Genomic DNA, 17435 nt, shown 5'->3' on the forward strand with positions numbered 1-17435 from the left:
CATATAAGGCAAAAGACTGAGGAAAGGATTTGTATTTGCAACACATATGACAATGGATGATGTCTTTCTTACATAAAGAGCTCTTATAAATCAATATGAAATGATAGACATCCTTGTTGAAAAATAAAAGGAGGACAAAATCTTTCAGGAAAACTTGATGCTTTTTGTGGTGACAAGAGCTCCACAAGTAACTTGATAGGTCAGGTTTGTGGTGTCTTCTGGTTTAATATGTAGTGGGAAATAAGTGAAACGTGTCCTCACTGCATTGTGTTACGTTGACCTTGGAAACCTATAATAATATATGCTTAGAGAGAAGGCTGGCCTTGGAGAGGAGTGAGTAGTACATTCCTCATCCCAAGAGCTTGGGCACTGGAGCGAGCCCCAATGTCTTGTGAAGTAATGATGCTCTCTGAGTCATGTACCAGCCATCGCCCATAATTTTCAGGAGCTATGGGATACAGGGCATGGTGCAGAAGACCAGTCACTGAAGAGGTCTGGGACTGTCTTTCAAGAAGAAAGTATCTTGCAGTTGACGTAGATGATATTCACCATGAAGCCACTTGTCTCACAAAAAGTGCCCATTGTCAGATAGCTGGTCTCTAGGCTAAATTTGAGGTTCTTTACTGATAGGGATGCTGGCTGCTCGTTCCATATCCTCCTCCCACCCACTCTGGCTCTCTACCAAGTTTGCCACAGATTCCTCCAATTGCGTCAGTCACAGGAATCTTCACAGAGATAGCCGGAGGAGTAAGAAAGCAAAGGTGCATACCTGGTTCAAATCCCAGCCCCATCATGTACCGGCTGTGTGAGCTTGGGCATCTTACAAAACCTGCTTGAGCCTCAGTCTGCTTATCTATGAAAGGGCTAATAGTACCTTATTATTAAGTTGCTGTGAAGATTAAATGGAGCAACCCATTTAAAGTGTATAGTAAGAGTCCAATAAATGGTACCTGTTATTTTTATTCATGTGTTTATTTGCCAAACATTCACTGAACTCCAGCTATGTGCCAGGCACCATACAGAGCAGGATGCAGGGGGCACAGAACTTGTTTATCTCTGTGGAGGTCCCAGTCTACAGCAAGCCCACTGGTGTGAGCCAGTGCTATAAGGCTGTGGGCAAGGATGCTCTGGTCGCCTTGCCCTACCCAGGAACACATACAACCCCATCAACCTTCGGGTGCCTCCACACAGGGCTGAATGGAGTTAACAATTCAGCTGCATACTGACTTTTCTGAACAAGGCCCGTTTTCCTTCCTATCTGCAAGGATCATCACCAACCCTTGATTTCATGCAAATCCTCTTTCTGATTTCTCCAGCCTGTGCTGTCTTTGATTGTTTGACTTCTGGCTTGCAGTGGAAGGGGCTGAGGTTTCATCAATAGGCCACCCTAGCCTAAGAACTGCTCCTAATGAAGTCAAAGGGGAAAAGTGCCTGAGAGTGACGTTGAATAGATCGTGATTCACCCTCCTCTTACCCGGTGGGGGTGTGTGTGTGTGTGTGGGAAGGTTGGGGCTGACTTATCATGCAGACGGCAGGAGCGAGGTAATCCGTTCTCTACCAGGTCTGTCTCGCCTGGATAACAGCACTTTAATAACGGGTTGTCTGAAGAGGCAGTTGTGTATGGGCCTCAGAGAACAAACGGATTAACAAGGCGAGGGTTTGGGGCAATTGTTATGGAAATTGCTGCTGCTTTGGGGTGCCATGAGGCCCTCCCCTCAGTGTCATGGAACTCTGCCCCCCACCCCAAACAGTTCAGTTCAGGGTTACCTACCCAAATCTGCAAGTAGCAGCCTCAAATTAAGCAGGAGGAATCAGCTACTGAAAGGCTGTCTTCTCAAGTTCGAAGACAATAGCTGGCCTTGAGCTAGAGTTCTGCTGAAGCAGAAGCAATGCTCACTTGCCATCCCAGTGGGGACTGCTAGAAGGTGTTTGGAATCTAGAAAGACCTCCGCACCAGGGCAGTGCTTCTCTAATGCCCAGACCTGGAGACTGAGAGCAGTTGGACCAGCCTTGAGGGCAGTCAGGGCAAGAGTGTCCAATGCCTGAGGAAGTCTGGACCTCACCCCCACCATGGTCGTCTGAATCACCTCTTGGTTTATCCTGGGCCCTAAATGAGGCGTGATTTAGACGGTCCAGAAGTAGAAGAGTCTGGCCCCAGAATCAGGGCCGAGGAACTGGGATGCACAAAGCCTGGATTTATTCATACTGAGGGTCCAACTCTCCCCCTGATAGCCCGGTTGCTCCTTGAGGGCAGAGTTATGTTTTCTTCCCCCTTGAAACCCCAAACCTAGTGCAGAACCTGGCACACTGAAGGTGCTAACTAAATTCATTGTTCTTTGAATGAATGAGTCCCCGTTGCATATTCTGATTCCCTGTTCCTGATCCCAGTGTTGAGGTGAGGCTGTTGTAAAGCGGAGTACAGGTTCTGGGTTTAACTGTGAGCTTTTTGCTAAATAACTTTGTCTCGCTGTGCCTCTTTTTTTCTAGCTGCGGAATGGGAAAACAATAATCTCTACTTCACAGGGTTGTTGTAAATAAGTTAACAGAATGTTTGTGAGGGGTGCATAAAACACTGCCTGGCACAGGGCCTGAAAGACTCTTATACCCTACAATCAATTCTCAGAATAATCCTTTAAAAATATGAATCAGATCCTGCCTCTCTCATTTAGCAGCTTTCCACAGGCTAACAGTCAAACCTAGTCACCCAGCCAAGGCTCCCCTGACCTCACTCTGGCTCTCCCCTCACTCGGGGTGCTGTGCCCCTGACTTTAAACTTAATTGTCACATGGTCAGGTCAACCTTCTCCGACCATGTCTGAAGGAGGTCCGTTTCTCATTATTCTTTTGCATGACACTTTTATTTCCTTCCTAGCTGTCAGCACTTAACCTAAGATGTTCTTATTTGTCTATTTGTTTATCATCATCATCATTGTTATTATTTTGCCTCTTTTCCCATTCGCAGAGCATTGTGACCTCCACAAGGTCACGACTGGCTCACGTCTCTGCCATCAGTGCCCAGAACAATGTGTGGCTCACAGTGGGGGCTCAGGAAACATCTTTTGTCAATGAATTGTTGAAGCTGGGAAACTGAGGCACGGGGTGATGTGGTCTTAGCTTGCCTCAGACCCACTTAACAGATGTTTTTCTGCTAATATTCTAGAGCGAACCCTGGACAGTCCAGTTTCCTGTCCCTGTCACTTTGAAGAATGACAGTTTAAACCTTATTCCCATCCTAGAATTGAATTTTAGTGAATAAAGGGTCAGAATTTCCCCGTTGAAGATGCTACACTCAGTCTTAGAATAAGATAGAGGACTTGAGTCCCTTGAGGATAAGATAGAGGGGAGTGCCTGCAAATATGCTGTGAAGGCCTCATCCAAAAGGGCACATTTTCTATGGACCATCAGGTCTTTTTCCTCAAAACTTTGTGGGCTTTCAGCCCGTTCCGGAAGCGCAAAGCTACCAGGCTTTTAAAATTCATGTCATGAATAAACATGAGGAGAGGGTATAAATAAACATCATATGAGAGTAGAATGTCTGCTGTAATAGGTACCATCATTCTAAAGTACCTCAGGGAAAGATCTATATTTTTATCACTTGTTGGGGAATTATGTGAAGATAAGAAATTACATTAGACCCAAACTATCTTTTTGACACATAAAGGTCATTTCCAGATGCCCAGCCTGTATGAGCCTGACCTGGGCCACAGCATTGACCACTGCCATCTCCTCCATCAAGTCTCAGACCTCTCTGTGCTAGTTTCTCCACAAGAAAATGGGCATAAAGAGTTCTCTCATTCCCCCCAAACCCTTATGCCTAACTTGAATTCATAAGATGAAAGGTGAGATTATAACTTTCAAATATGATAAAGTATGATGATAATGCTTCTGTATCAGGGATGCCCATATTTCAACACGGGCCCAGGATCCTGGGAAAATCTCTCCTCGTTAAAGCCCAGGAGGCTGACTGCATTCCACATTCGCACCTGCACACACATTCAGCATGCAGAGGCCACGGTCCCATGATGCTGTGCTGATTTCTCTTAACTGGCCATTGGTTATGATGAGTTTCATGAGGACAGACGGTATAATCCAGCCTTGGCTGCCCTAGTGGGACCTCCTCTGCAGGTGAATCCTTGTTGGGGCTGTGGCCCTTTGCTATCAGAAGGCCCCTCTGGCTCATCACTCCCTTCTGGATGTTTCTGGGCCTGTATGGCTCGCCTGACCATCTCCCTTTTCTCCCTTCCTTGGGCCAGGGAAGTCTCAGGCTCTTTTGTTTGTAAAACACAACATGGCATTTTTAGCTTAAGGGCCCCATTCACCCCCTCAGCAAGTCTCTGCTTGTCCCTTGGTGCTGAGGATGGGCCCTCTTTAAGGCCCCACTGCTCCTGCAGTCCTTTAGGATATGGACCACTTCAGCCATGCTTTTGGGAGGTAGATCTGAGTGTTTGACTTCAGCTCTGCTGGGTATGGGTCCTGGGGAAGGTCAAAGCCCCTATATCTTTCCTGAATCACCGGGACCTTGCCCTCTTACCCATCATGCTCTCCTTGATTCCCTCCCCACATCCTTTTAGGGCCTTACCGATGTCAAAACCTGGAGAACGTCCTCCTTCTCCCCCCCTCCCCAGCCCCAGCCACGTGCAGGCAGTCACCGTGGTTCATCCACTCTAACCTCAGCCTCCTTCTCCATCCCCTGTCCACAGCCTCTTCATGGATCTATCAGCTCCCTTTGGGGCTGCATTTCCTTCACAACATTGGCTCAGTTGTAAACGAGCCCTCATTCCTGTGACTATTTGATTAATACCTGTCTTCCCAACCAGTCTGCAAGTTCCATGAGGGGAGGAATCCTGACTTCTTATGCTTCTGCTCATAAAACCCCCAGCACCAAGCTCAGGCATCCCCTCCCATCCTCTCCCATCCATTCCAACCCATCCTTTGCACCGTTGCCACAGCACACTTACTGAGGGCAGATCCGACCATGCTTCCTCTTTTTTTTTTTTTTTTTTTTTTTTTTTGCGGTACGTGGGCCTCTCACTGTTGTGGCCTCTCCCGTTGCGGAGCACAGGCTCCGGACGCGCAGGCTCAGCGGCCATGGCTCACGGGCCCAGCCGCTCCGCGGCATGTGGGATCCTCCCGGACCGGGGCACGAACCCGTGTCCCCTGCATCGGCAGGCGGATTCTCAACCACTGCACCACCAGGGAAGCCCAGGAAGAGCTTACTTTTGGGCAGATTTCTTACTTGCACCTTGGCCATGGGGCTTTCCCCTCAGCCTTTGCTTTTAGCTCCTAGAGTTTCTTCTGCTCCTCTTTCTGTTTCTGCATGAATATCTTATCTCATCCATCTTCTTGGTCTGTTTCTTGGGCTGCTTTAGGGGCTTCTTCTTGCCACCTTTGTGGCCAGACATGGTGTTTGTTGTCCCTTCCCCAGACCCTGCCACTGGAAGCGGCTTTTGTTGTTGTTAAGAAAATTTTCACGTATTATGAGGCATTGAAACAGCTGAACAAATCCACATCTGGGCAATGAGGCAGCTGCTTTCTCCTTCACTTAAAAATGCCCTTCTCCTTTACCTTAAACAGGCTGGAGTGCCCTCCTCCAAGACCCTCCGTTTAGGGTCACCCCCTCCATGAAGACTTCCCTGACCCTGCCAGGCAGAGTTCAGTGCTTCCTCCTCACCGTGCTGCCCAAGTACCCTTTGATGATGATCACATGGTGTAAAATAACTGATGCACCCCCCTTTTTTTTTGGAATTCCCTACTTGTCTGTGCATTCCTCAGGGATGGGAAGATTGTCTTATTAATCTCTATGACGCCAGGGCCAAAACAGAACTTGGCATGGAGTAGCTGCTTCATAATGTTTGTCAAATGAATGAGCACACTTTGGAAAAGAAACCTGCTTTACCCAGGGGACAATCACAGGCTGATTATTGAGAGTTGAGATGCAGAATCATCAGGTTCTCAATGATAATCAAAATCTGAATTTAGTATGCTATTCTTTAGAATTTCGTGTCACAGGAAAGTGACCCAACTTTTAAAGGCACTCAGCTTCTACCTTAGAGCATAGGCCCTGGTATGGGAGTGGGGGAATTTTAGGTAAAGAGGTGGACGACAGGCTTGAAGCCATGCAGATCTGGGTTCAAATCCTCTTTTGGCTCTGTGGTCTTGGGCAAGTCCAATATCTCACGGAGCTTCAGGTTCTTGGTAGTAGTATCTATGTCATTCCGTTGTTGTGTGGATTAAACGAGAGGGCAGATCATGTGTCTGTCATGAGTTGTTCCACAGCAGGGTGGTGCGGTGGTCCTGGGGTGGTGTATGTGTGGGCAGAGTCTCAAGGAGCCTCTGCCTCAGCCCCAGTGCCCATCTCCAGGTTCACTGGAAGGAGGAACTGGCTTTCCTGCAGCCCCACTGAGGTGGGTGGAGCTGAGTCAGTGCCTTCTGCCCCTGGTGTGCATATGAGTCTCTCTGTAGGGTATGGAAATTTTCCATGACTGTCATGGAAAATAGAAGCTTCTAATTTTGCCTAGCACTGCTGAAGTTCCTTCCATTAAAATGATCCCTGGGGAACGGAATAACCTTAAGAGAGGTATTTTTTGATTAGCAGTGTCTCCACCCGGCTATGCTATGAAGCTGACTCCACAACAGCCTTTAGAAAAGATTGGCTGGGATCATCTTTTGAGGGTCAGGGCCTACATTTTTTTTTTTTAATTTATTTTTGGCTGGGTAGGGTCTTCGTTGCTGCACGCCGGCTTTCTCTAGTTGCGACGAGCGTTGCAGTGCACAGGCTTCTCATTGCGGTGGCTTCTCTTGTTGCGGAGCACGGGCTCTAGGTGCACGGGCTTCAGTAGTTGTAGTATGTGGGCTCAGTAGTTGAGGCTTGCAGGCTCTAGAGCGCAGGCCCAGTAGTTGTGGCGCACGGGCTTAGTTGCTCCGCGGCATGTGGGATCTTCCTGGACCAGGGTTTGAACCCGTGTACCCTGCATTGGCAGGCGGATTCTTAACCACTGAGCCACCAGGGAAGCCCAGGGCCTACATTTAATCTCCAGTCAAAATTAAGTGGGGGAGGCCAAGTTCACCCAAAGAGAAGACCAGTAGCCCATCCTGGGTTATGTTAGAGAGCCCTTCACTTCCCTGCTCTGGGTCCCTTCATTGCCCCCAGCCCCTCCCATTCTTCTCTGTGTACCTGTCCTCTTATGGTCACCAGTCCGAGTATAGGGAAGGCCACCCTTTTCCTACACATTCTCACCCAGCTGTATTTCATTAGTGAGCCAAGGGTTTTTGTCTCTGTTTTTCCAACACTGAAACTAGAGTGCTGGACCCCAAGGTTTCCATATGATCTCTAAGCAGAAAGCCTTTGCCTATGGAACATGTGCATTCCAGCAAAGGTGGCTGCACAACAAAACTGCAAAAAGCAAATCCTATTTGTCTACTGACTTCCATGATAAAAATCAAAGGTATGTTCCCAATAAGAACAAAATTTCTAACAGTTGGAATTGAGAACTTTAAGACTCTTTGAAAGAAAATGCATTTTCAGGCGATTTCACCTCCACTTCCTTACCTCCGTCTCAGGACACTTAGATTTTATACTCTGGGAGCATAAAACTGGTCTGCACACCTTCTCCTCCTCACCTCTGGTCATTTTGCAGTTTCTAACAGAAGTGACTTAGAGACAGTGAGCTGCCAGCTGGTGCCCATCTGTCACGTGCAGGCAGGCCCAGCTCACCACCCAATAACCCGTGCGCACACGTGCCCCTTTTCCTGCTCCTCCCTTCACGCCAGCCCCCGACACTGAAGCAGCTGTGAAACATAACCAGACCTTTGGTTCTGAAGGGAGAGGAGGCTGGAAAGTTGCCTCCTAACTGCTCCTAGGATGTGACGGCAGACCATGCTCTCCGCTGGAATCTGGCTACGTATTCTGACTGCACAGAGCTTGAAATCCTATCAATAACACACTCACTTAGGTTAACAAGCTCTTTTTGTTTTTCAGTGCGCAGAGCTGAGCGTGGTCTGTCTCCCCATCTGAGTAATGATGAGGTAGAATCAGGTCAGCATTTCTCCCTGTGTGGTCCTAAGACCACCTATATCGGAATCCCCCAGTGGATTGTTTGTGCTGACTTCTAGGCCTACCTGGAAAGGAGGTAACTAGGCTCTCTCAGGGGTGGGGTCCGGGAAGACTCAGGTTTAGCCATCTCCCTGGATGATTCCGGTGTGGCCTGCGAAACGCTGGTCTCAGTGAAGACTGTTCATACTGTGTGTTTATTCATACCTTGGGCAGAATCAGTTCAGGCTGTCTGTTTTCCTCTACCTCCCCTCACTGAGGTCTGCCAGATGGACGGGATGGGAATTTGGGGGTGGGGAGGGAGGTATGATGATTCCGGAACTGGAACACACTGGAGGTTAGGGCAGGGCCTGGCTGAGGGCTGTGGGTCTGTTGCTGGTGGAGAAACCTTTCTTCTTCTCTTTCCTTTTGTCCCAGGTTGTCTCTCCCCCTTCCATCTGGGACAGGACTATAACTCAGTGGGATTCGGGTGGGACTGGCTTTTGTGAGCTGGCCTGGGCCCACACCCCTAGGTGAACAGGGCTCTTGTGAGACAGCTAGCTGTCTGTTGGTTCCTAACAGCTGACTTTCAAAGTGGACTCCCTTAGGGACCCAAGCTGTCCTTGAACATGGCTGGGGTGGGGGTGAGGGGGGCCAAGATAGGGGAAGAGTACCCACAGTGTGCTCCAGCCCAGATTTCCTTTCTGGAGCGTTGAGTCTTCTGACTCTATAGAAGCAGCTGAGAGGACCATCTGACCCTAGAGCTCTAAATTCCACACACAGACAGAGGGCGCCCTGGGGGTGGGCCAAAGGGATGATCCTGAGCTGGGCAGCGTGGCCCGGGTGTGGGCTGTTATGAAGCATTCACCAAGGGAGTCACTGGACTTCATCATCAACATTGCTGGCGCTCAGAATAGCTCTGCGTCCCCCTCAAGCACGAGCATCCTTTATCCTCCTGTGGCTTTTTGCTTATCAGAGAAGATCTCTGGGGGCTGGGGGTGGGGGGCGATACGCTCCAGAGAGCAGTCAAAAGGTAAGAGATGACATTTACAAAAATCCATTCTTTCCTCTCCACTTCACCACTCTGTTGACTGTTTTTCTGTTCAATCAAATCCTATTCACAACTTCACATCCCATTTTAGGAGTTGCCAAGGCGATAAATATCCTGTCCTTTCTTTACTGTGCTTGCTTTCGCCTTTTTCTCTCCCTTGCCCATCCTGGAGAGCCTGAATCCTCTTTGGTTGGGTTTCTCACATCTAGAAAGCTCCATTCAGTTCCCAGCAATGGGACAAGCCAATTGCTTTGTCCCTTCCTCCTGCTGTTACCTTTCCCCATGACTTTTCCTGATCCCAGAGACTCCCTTTATAGATTGGCTGTGCTGTGTCCAGCTGAGATCTGTGGCCTGGACAGCCCTGCTCTTAAGTCATGACGTTTTTCATTTTTCATGTGTCGCGCTACCAACTTTCGGAGGGACTGTGGGCTGACAGTACAGCCTCCTTGTAGGGGGAGCAAAGGGGAATTGCACAGAACACCCAGGGCAGGAGAAATGGGACAGAGGTCCTCATGGTCAGATTCCTAGTCAACTGCTTATCCTACTGCCTCGAATCTGGCTTCCTTTCTCCTGTTGATTCCCTCATTCTTGTTTACGAAGCATTTAGTGAGCAATGCTACCTACAAGACATCGTGCTAGACTGGAAACACAGGAGGGACATCAGGGCTTACCACGGAGGGTGAGAGTCTTTGTGTATTGACTGACATCTTGACATCAATAAACGATGCATCCCACACTGAGTGTGTACAGTTAGCTTTGCCTCTAGCAGATCCAGAGCAAATTTGCTTTGGGGTGATTCAAGCTTATTTCATTCCTTCAACAGTTAATCACTGAGTGCTGGAGTGCTATAAAGTAGTCCAACTGATCCACTCGCGCACTTGGCCTGATCTGGTGGGCAGTTGGTAGGCTAGGTCCCTGTCCAGAAAGGTCCTATAGAGCCAGTCGGTCCCCAGGTGTCCTTTCTTACAGCTCATCCGGCCCCCTCCTCCTTATTACTCATCATTCCCATTATGATCACTATTATTCATTGAAGGCTTATTATATGCCAAGCACTATATTCAATCTGATTTCTTCCTTTTGGATCCTTACGACAATCCTGTGAAGCTGGCCATCTTGGTATTCTCACTTCAGAGCTGGGGACATGAATGCCCAGGGGGCTTAAACACTTGCCCGAGGTCACACAGCCAGTAAGAGGAGAGCTCAGACTGAAACCTAGTCTGTTTGAGCCAGGGGTGTGTGGTGTGCTGAGACACAGAGCCAGGCACCCCTCGGGTGCGTTTCTCGGCGCTGGCCAGGCACGTGTTCTCTGTGAACGCGAACTACTTCTTTGCCTCCGCGAGTAACAGCTTTTGTGTTTCAGCAGCATCAGAGGCCCACCCTTCTGGGCAGTTCCCCTCGGGCAGGGCAGCGCTGTCCACGATTCCGAGCTGAGGGGCACAGGGTCCATCGCACCTGGTCTGGGTTTTTCGAGTCATGGACCGTCCCTTGAAGGGTGATTTCTCTGGAAGAAGGGTCAAGTGGAGGCCCCTTGCAAGGTGAGACCTGCTCAAGGAGCCTGCACGGTACGGCTCCGCCACTGTCACTGGCTGGAAAATAAATTCCAGGCCGCTCAGGGGTTCTTGGGGACCAGTGTCCGCAAGTGCTTAGCCCTGTGGGTTCCAGCTGCCATGCTTGTGACTGGAGACCTGACTGTCCTTCCCTCGAGACTCTGGGCCGGAGCCTGATGAAGGCAGGGAGCAGTTCTGGGACCAGGTGAGCCTGGGGCAGGACCTGGACTGGAAACGCGTCTGAGCTTCAGGCACTTTCCAGAATCCCTTCGTTTGTGTGTGAAGGTATTTATGCACAAGGGTGGGAAGTCTTGTTTCCATCTTGCCGGTGAGGCCACGGAGGCTCAGATCAATCAAATCCTATTCACAGCTTCACCTCCCATTTTAGGAGTTGCCAAGGCGACTTGTTGGCTTAGGGTCATTAGCTATGAAATGCCTGTGCCAGTGTAAACTCAGATTTGCCAGATCCTTCTACTAGACCACTGCTCACGGCTCCCGATGGCCCTCCAGGAGACCCCCTGGCATCCCCCAGAGGGGGGGAGCTCTGGGTCTTTGTGGACATAGGCTCAGTGAGCTCCGACACCACCCCGTGGGGGAGGCGGCAGCTCCTTCGGGACCCCGGAGTCAGTCGGCCTGACAGTGCCTTGTCACTCGGTCACACCGCGTGCCTCTAGCCTCCCTCGCCTGGGCCTTCCCTGCTGCTTCTGAGGCACGTGGTCCTGCAGGACTTGCTCGGTGCCCGTGCACAGCACTGGTTTGCCCAGCCAGGCACGGAGAGCTGCTGACCTGTGCCCACAGGCAGACCTACCTCCCATGCTGTGCAGATATGGCTTCCCCGGGGGCAGACCTAGAAGTGTAGGTACACTAATGTTCTGTGGAGTGAATCTGAGTAATGAAAGACAAAAGACAGCAGATGGAGAAGGTCTGGCTGATAAATTATCTAATTCTATCCTGATGGGCTATTCTGAGACGTAGTACTATATGTCTCACCGTAGAAGTCTGTGGTGACCAAGTTGTATGCCTTGGTAGACGGTGGTCAGGTCAGCAACCTCTATGTGCTTTCCCTCCCCCAACACACGCCATTTCCTTTTTTCCTTTGATCTTATTTCATTTGGATTACAACTCCCTCTCTCCAGTGAAATATTGGCATGCAACACCTGCCCAGGGCTTTGTTTTCTAGGTAACATAGCTAAGACAATCATAATAGTAATAATTCCTTCCATTTATTTAATTTACTGTGTGGCAGCTAAATCAGCTCATTGACTCCTCACACTGTCCCTGTTAAGCACGTATTATTAGTTGCCTCATTTTAAAGATGAGGAAACTAAGACTCAGAGAAGTTAAGGAACATGCTCATGGCCACACAGCATGTAAGTGGCAAAGTGAGGATTAAACCCAGCTCTTCTGGTTTTCCAACTCCAGAACCTGAACTCGAAACCACCCTTGAATAAAGTTGCCTTTAAGCTTTAGAAATGCCAAGGAAACCCGAGTCTCTGTGAGGAGACACTTGCAAGAGGCTGCCAAGGATCCCTGGGAAGCCCGCAGAGCCCCCCAGGAGAGAGCAAAGGGGTACTCACGTTGTAAACGCTGGGTTGTACTTTGCACCTCGGTAGTAGGAGTACAGATTGAACATCCCAATCATGAAGGCCACAAATACCATGATGAAAATGACCATGAACTTGAAGATATCTTTCACAGTTCTCCCCAGGGAGATCTGCAGGGGCCCAAAGCTCTCGTTGGCTGGCAGGATGTACGCGATTCGAGAGAAGCTCAGCACGACAGCTATCGCGTACAGCCCTTCCGATATGATCTGAGGGTCTGAAGGCCACCACTTGTCCCTGGCTAAAAGAAAACGATCTGGGTTACTCACTGGGCAACAGGATCTGCTCTGGAAGAGAAACCAGTCAGGCATCTTCAGAGGCCTCTAACCTCATCCCTTGCCATTCCTGCCCTTGTCTTTACATTAATCCTAATACATTGAAGGTGCCACCCTCCCTCTTGGAACATGCTGGCCCATCTGCCTGGAACACTCTCCTCTCACTTCAATCCCAGTCACCCTTCAAGACTCTGCTCAGGTGTCATCTCTTTCAGGAAGCCTTCTGTGCCCCCCACAGGCTGGGGCAGCCTCCCTGTACCCGTTGCTGCTCCCACAGTATCCCGTGTGCCCTCCTGTCATGCACTCGCCATGCTGCTTGCTATCCTATCTTCCTTCCCAGTGTCTGAGCTCCACAAGCAGGGGCTGTCCCATTCACAAGGAGGTGGTGGGGAGGCACACAGACTTAGAGTCAGACAGACCTGAGGTCGAAAGTGGCCTTTCTACGCAGTGGCTGTATGTAAAATATGACTCTCGGCAAGTCAATTAACCTTTTTGTTTTGCTTTTAAAATATTTTATTGTCATTTAGAAAATTTTTAATATTTTAATTTTATTGGACTATAGTTGATTTACAGTGTTGTGTTAGTTTCAGGTATATAGCCAAGTGATTCATGTAGTTATACATATACAGATATTCATTCTGTTTTAGGTTCTTTTCTCATATAGGTCATCACAGGGTAGAGTTCCCTGTGCTATACTGTAGGTCCCCGTCAGTCATCTATCTTATAAATAGTAGTATGTGCATGTTCATCCCAAGCTCCTGATTTATACCTCCCCTCCACATTTCCCCTTTGGAAACCATAAGTTTGTTTTTGATATCTATAAGTCTGCTTCTGTTTCATAGATAAGTTCATTTGTATCTTTTTTAAAAATTAGATTCCACATATAAGTGTTATATGATATTTGTCTTTCTCTGTCTGACTTACTTCACTTAATATGATAATCTCTAGGTCCATCCATGTTGCTACAAGTGGCATTATTTCATTCTTTTTTATTGCTGAGTAATATTCCATTGTCCCTCTCCCTCTCTCTCTCTCTCTCTCTCTCTCTCTCTTTCTCTCTCTCTCTCTCTATATATATATATACACACCACACTTCTTTATCCATTCCTCTGTTCATGGACTTTTAAGTGGCTTCCATCTTGGCTATTGGACTTTTAGGTGGCTTCCATCTTGGCTATCTCCATCTTGGCTATTGTAAATAGTGCTGCAATGAACATTTGGGTGCATATATCATTTCAAATTATGGTTTTCTCTGGATATATTTTGGATTGGGATTGCTGGATCATATAGTAGTTCTATTTTAAGTTTTTTAAGGAAACTCCATACTGTTCTCCATAGTGGCTGTATCAGTTTACATTCCCACCAACAGGAGGGTTCCTTTTTCTCCATACTCTCTCCAGCATTTATTATTTGTAGACTTTTTGATGATGGCCATTCCGACCTATGTGAGGTGATACCTCATCGTAGTTTTGATTTGCATTTCTCTTATAATTAGTGATGTTGAGCATCTTTTCATGTGCTTTTTGGCCATCTGTGTGTCTTTTTTGGAGAACTGTCTATTTAGATCTTCTGCCCATTTTTTTGATTGGGTGGTTTGTTTTTTTGATATTGAGCTGCATGAGCTGTTGGTATTATATATTTTGGAGATTAATCCCTTGTTGGTTGCATCATTTGCAAATATTTCCTCCCATTCTGTGGGTTGTCTTTTTGTTTTGTTGATGGTTTCCTTTGCTGTGCAGAAGCTTTTAAGTTTAATTAGGTCCAATGTGTTTATTTTTGTTTTTATTTTCATTACTCTAGGAGGTGTATCAAAAGATACTGCTGCGATTTATGTCAAAGAGTGTTCTGCCTATGTTTTCCTCTAAGAGTTTTATAGTGTCTGGCCTTACATTTCGGTCTTTAATCCATTTTGAGTTTATTTTTGTGTGTGGTGTTAGAGAATGTTCTAATTTCATCCTTTTACATGTAGCTGTCCGGTTTTCCCAGCACCACTGTCCAATTAACTTTTTAAGCCTCATTTTCCCCATCTGCAAATTGGGGTAATATCAATGTGGTGAGGATGAAATGAAATCATTTATGTAAAGTGCTTAGCTGGAAAACAAATTGCAGGCCACTCAGGGGTTCCTGGGGACAAGGGTCTGGCACACAGCAGGTGCTGATAAATGTTTGTTAAATGGCTGAATGAAATCCTAACCACAAGTTTAGCCATAAATCAGAACAAATGAGCTCACACGGGGGCCAGGAATCTGAAGGTTCTTGCCTGAGAAAATGCTCTTGGGTTTGGTTCCTCAGGCAGTGTGTGTCTGCGAGTTGCTCCCTGACTGAGCTAAGGCCCCAGAACTGGTGACCAGTCGTCCAGGTTTGCTATGACATCCCTGTTCCAGGTGGCAAGAGTCCTGGGACCTGTCTCGTGCTGGGGAGATTCTGCTTGTGGTCACTGGTGAGGGCCTGAGCTGCCCTGGGTATATTCCTTCAGCAGAGCAAACCTGTAAAGTGTTTCTATTGTAGTTCTAATGGTGCAAGGAGCAGCAGCTTTCTTTAATAAGCTGCCTTCTATGTGTCAAGACATACAGTGATTTTCAAGTGTGGGTAGAACCTTCCTCCTGGGGCAGAGTGTGTGTGTGGGCCTCTGTGGTTGTCACAATGAGTGGGTAGGAGTCTTATTGGGATGCTAATATCCTGCAATGCTCCAGACAGACCTGTTCCATAAGAACTGCCCAGCTGAACAAGTCAATTGTGCCCCTGTTGAGAAATACTAAGTGAAACTTAAACTGAGAAACATAGAGAAACCTAAATTAGCCCCTACACTTATATTAGCTGCAGTTTTCACAACAGCCCTGTAGAGGAGGTATTATTACTGCCATTCTAAAGACTGGATTTGGGGTATGTGGTCCTTTTCAGAGCCAGGTAAATGCAGATAGCAAGGATATTACATAGTGATTCTTGGCACCCCAAGGGAGTTGGAAGAGAATAATTTTCTTCTTTATTTTCAAAGCTAGACTCTGTTAAACAATTATAATCATAAAGAGCAGTGAGAGATCTTTAGTAAGGGGAGCCAGGCCTCCATTTGACACAGACTCTCATGTAGTGCATTCTAAATTATATGCAGAAATATATAAAGTTATAGACTTTATGTTCTCATCAAGGTCATAAAACTCAGAAAGACAAGTAAGGGGAACAAATGTATTTTTCCAATATATCTGTTGCCCTCCATGGGTAAATAACACATTTGGATAACATGAAATAGGACTCAGATTCTTCAAACAGAGGCCAAAAGGAATTCCTTTTTTCTCTCCCCTATAATTTATCATCTTAAACCTCAGTCGTAATAATAAAAGCCATTCCTATAATCAATATATTAAGATAGATTTAGCTGTTGTCAAACCCTGGTGACCCGGTCAGGACTTTTAGTGAAAAGTACTCTACTTTGACTGGCTTGTAAGAATTTTGATGGGTGTAAAAGCAAACAGCACTTTGATGATTCAGACAAAGGGATTTTCTTCCCCTTGGAGCTGTTTCTAGGAGAAAAATTGCCCTATTATAACCTGGAAAACACCTGCCTACTTGGTGCTGTAGAGGTTGGAAGGGAACCATTGCCTGGCTGACCACTAGAGGGCGCTCTGCCTCCATAACTGGGGCACAAGCCAACCCTTTGAGATGCAAAAGATTTCAAGGGTACCGGGTGAAACACAATGCAAGGGCAATAAACTGCAAAGCTTTGGGTTGGGTGAGACTTTAATGGGTGAGACTTTAATACAATCCAGAAAAGGAATAGGAGTCCTTTTAGAAGCAATAGAAGCAATAGGAATAGGAAAATTCCTATTCTATTCCAGAAAAGGAATAGAGGCAATACTGTGGTTTGAATCACAGCCCTAAGAAAAGTATTCAATGCAGTATCAAGATTCTTTCATCTTTCCTTAACGAACCCTGAGCAGTATAGAGGGGAAACTATGCAAACCCGTGCTTCTAAAATGTCTGGATTTGCTAAACCAACAAATGAAGAGTGGATGATTTGTAATACTACAAGGCTCTCCATTTCTTAGTGTGTGTGTGGGGTTCCCTACCACATTTACATGTAACATAATCTGTGTAACACAATCTACATTGAATATGGGCAGCAACTCAAGTTTTGTGTTAAGTGGCCAAGCTTCTGGAGATCATTGCTGTACCTGATCATGAAGATTCTGTGGTCACACACACCACGTGTCTTCCACCTAACAGGGACATTTGACACTCAAACCTTTCCTGCCACTAGTGAGTGCCTATTAAATGTCCAGCTAATTTACCAGTAACAACAAATATCTATTGTTTCGTCTCCCCACTCATCTTTCTTTTAGTACAGAAGCTACAGTGATTGAGCCAGAAAATGACCCCAGAGGTAGTCAGGTAGATAATAGGTAGATAATAACTTGTTACTGTTAGTGAGCATTTAATATTTCAGAACACAGTGCAAAATTCTTCATGTGCACTATCTTATTTAACCCTCGAAACAAACTTTCTGACATGTATTATCCCAGTTTTACATATGGGAAAATAGAGGGTCAGAAAAATTTAGTAAACAAGTCCTTACAGTAAGCTACAGAAATAGGATTTGAATCCAGGTCTCTCTAACTCCAAAGCCTGCGAACATAAACACTATGCCATTCTGCATCGTTTTCATTTCATGTTGGACCAGGATCCCTTGCTATCCAAGGCAGTAATGTATTTCTGGGAACATTGTAAGCCATGCCACGAAAACCTGTTTCTTCCTCTATAAAATAGGAACAACAACAACAAAATCCTTTCTGTGGGGCTGTTGCAATGATTGGAGTTTATGGTGTAAAATGTCTATACAGTTCCTGACACCTAGAGGATCCTTGATAAATGGATGCTTTAACTCTTATTACTAAAAATTCAATCTAGCATCTCCCACTGTATGGCCTTGTGGTTTGAA

General features: G+C 46.9%; 1 protein-coding gene across 1 annotated transcript in view; it reads right to left on the reverse strand.

The window, feature by feature from the left end:
• Positions 1-17435, reverse strand: part of TRPC7 (transient receptor potential cation channel subfamily C member 7) — a gene marked incomplete at both ends in the record, with an annotated part of 122690 nt that overhangs the window by 18659 nt on the left and 86596 nt on the right. The window contains one exon of the mRNA XM_082651487.1: positions 12204-12468. Within this exon, the coding sequence (XP_082507613.1) occupies positions 12204-12468 (265 nt within the window). The remainder of the gene's footprint in view (positions 1-12203; positions 12469-17435) is intronic.

The sequence above is a fragment of the Grampus griseus genome (genome assembly GCF_964374135.1).
Source record: "Grampus griseus genome assembly, chromosome: 3".
NCBI lineage: Eukaryota > Metazoa > Chordata > Mammalia > Artiodactyla > Delphinidae > Grampus > Grampus griseus.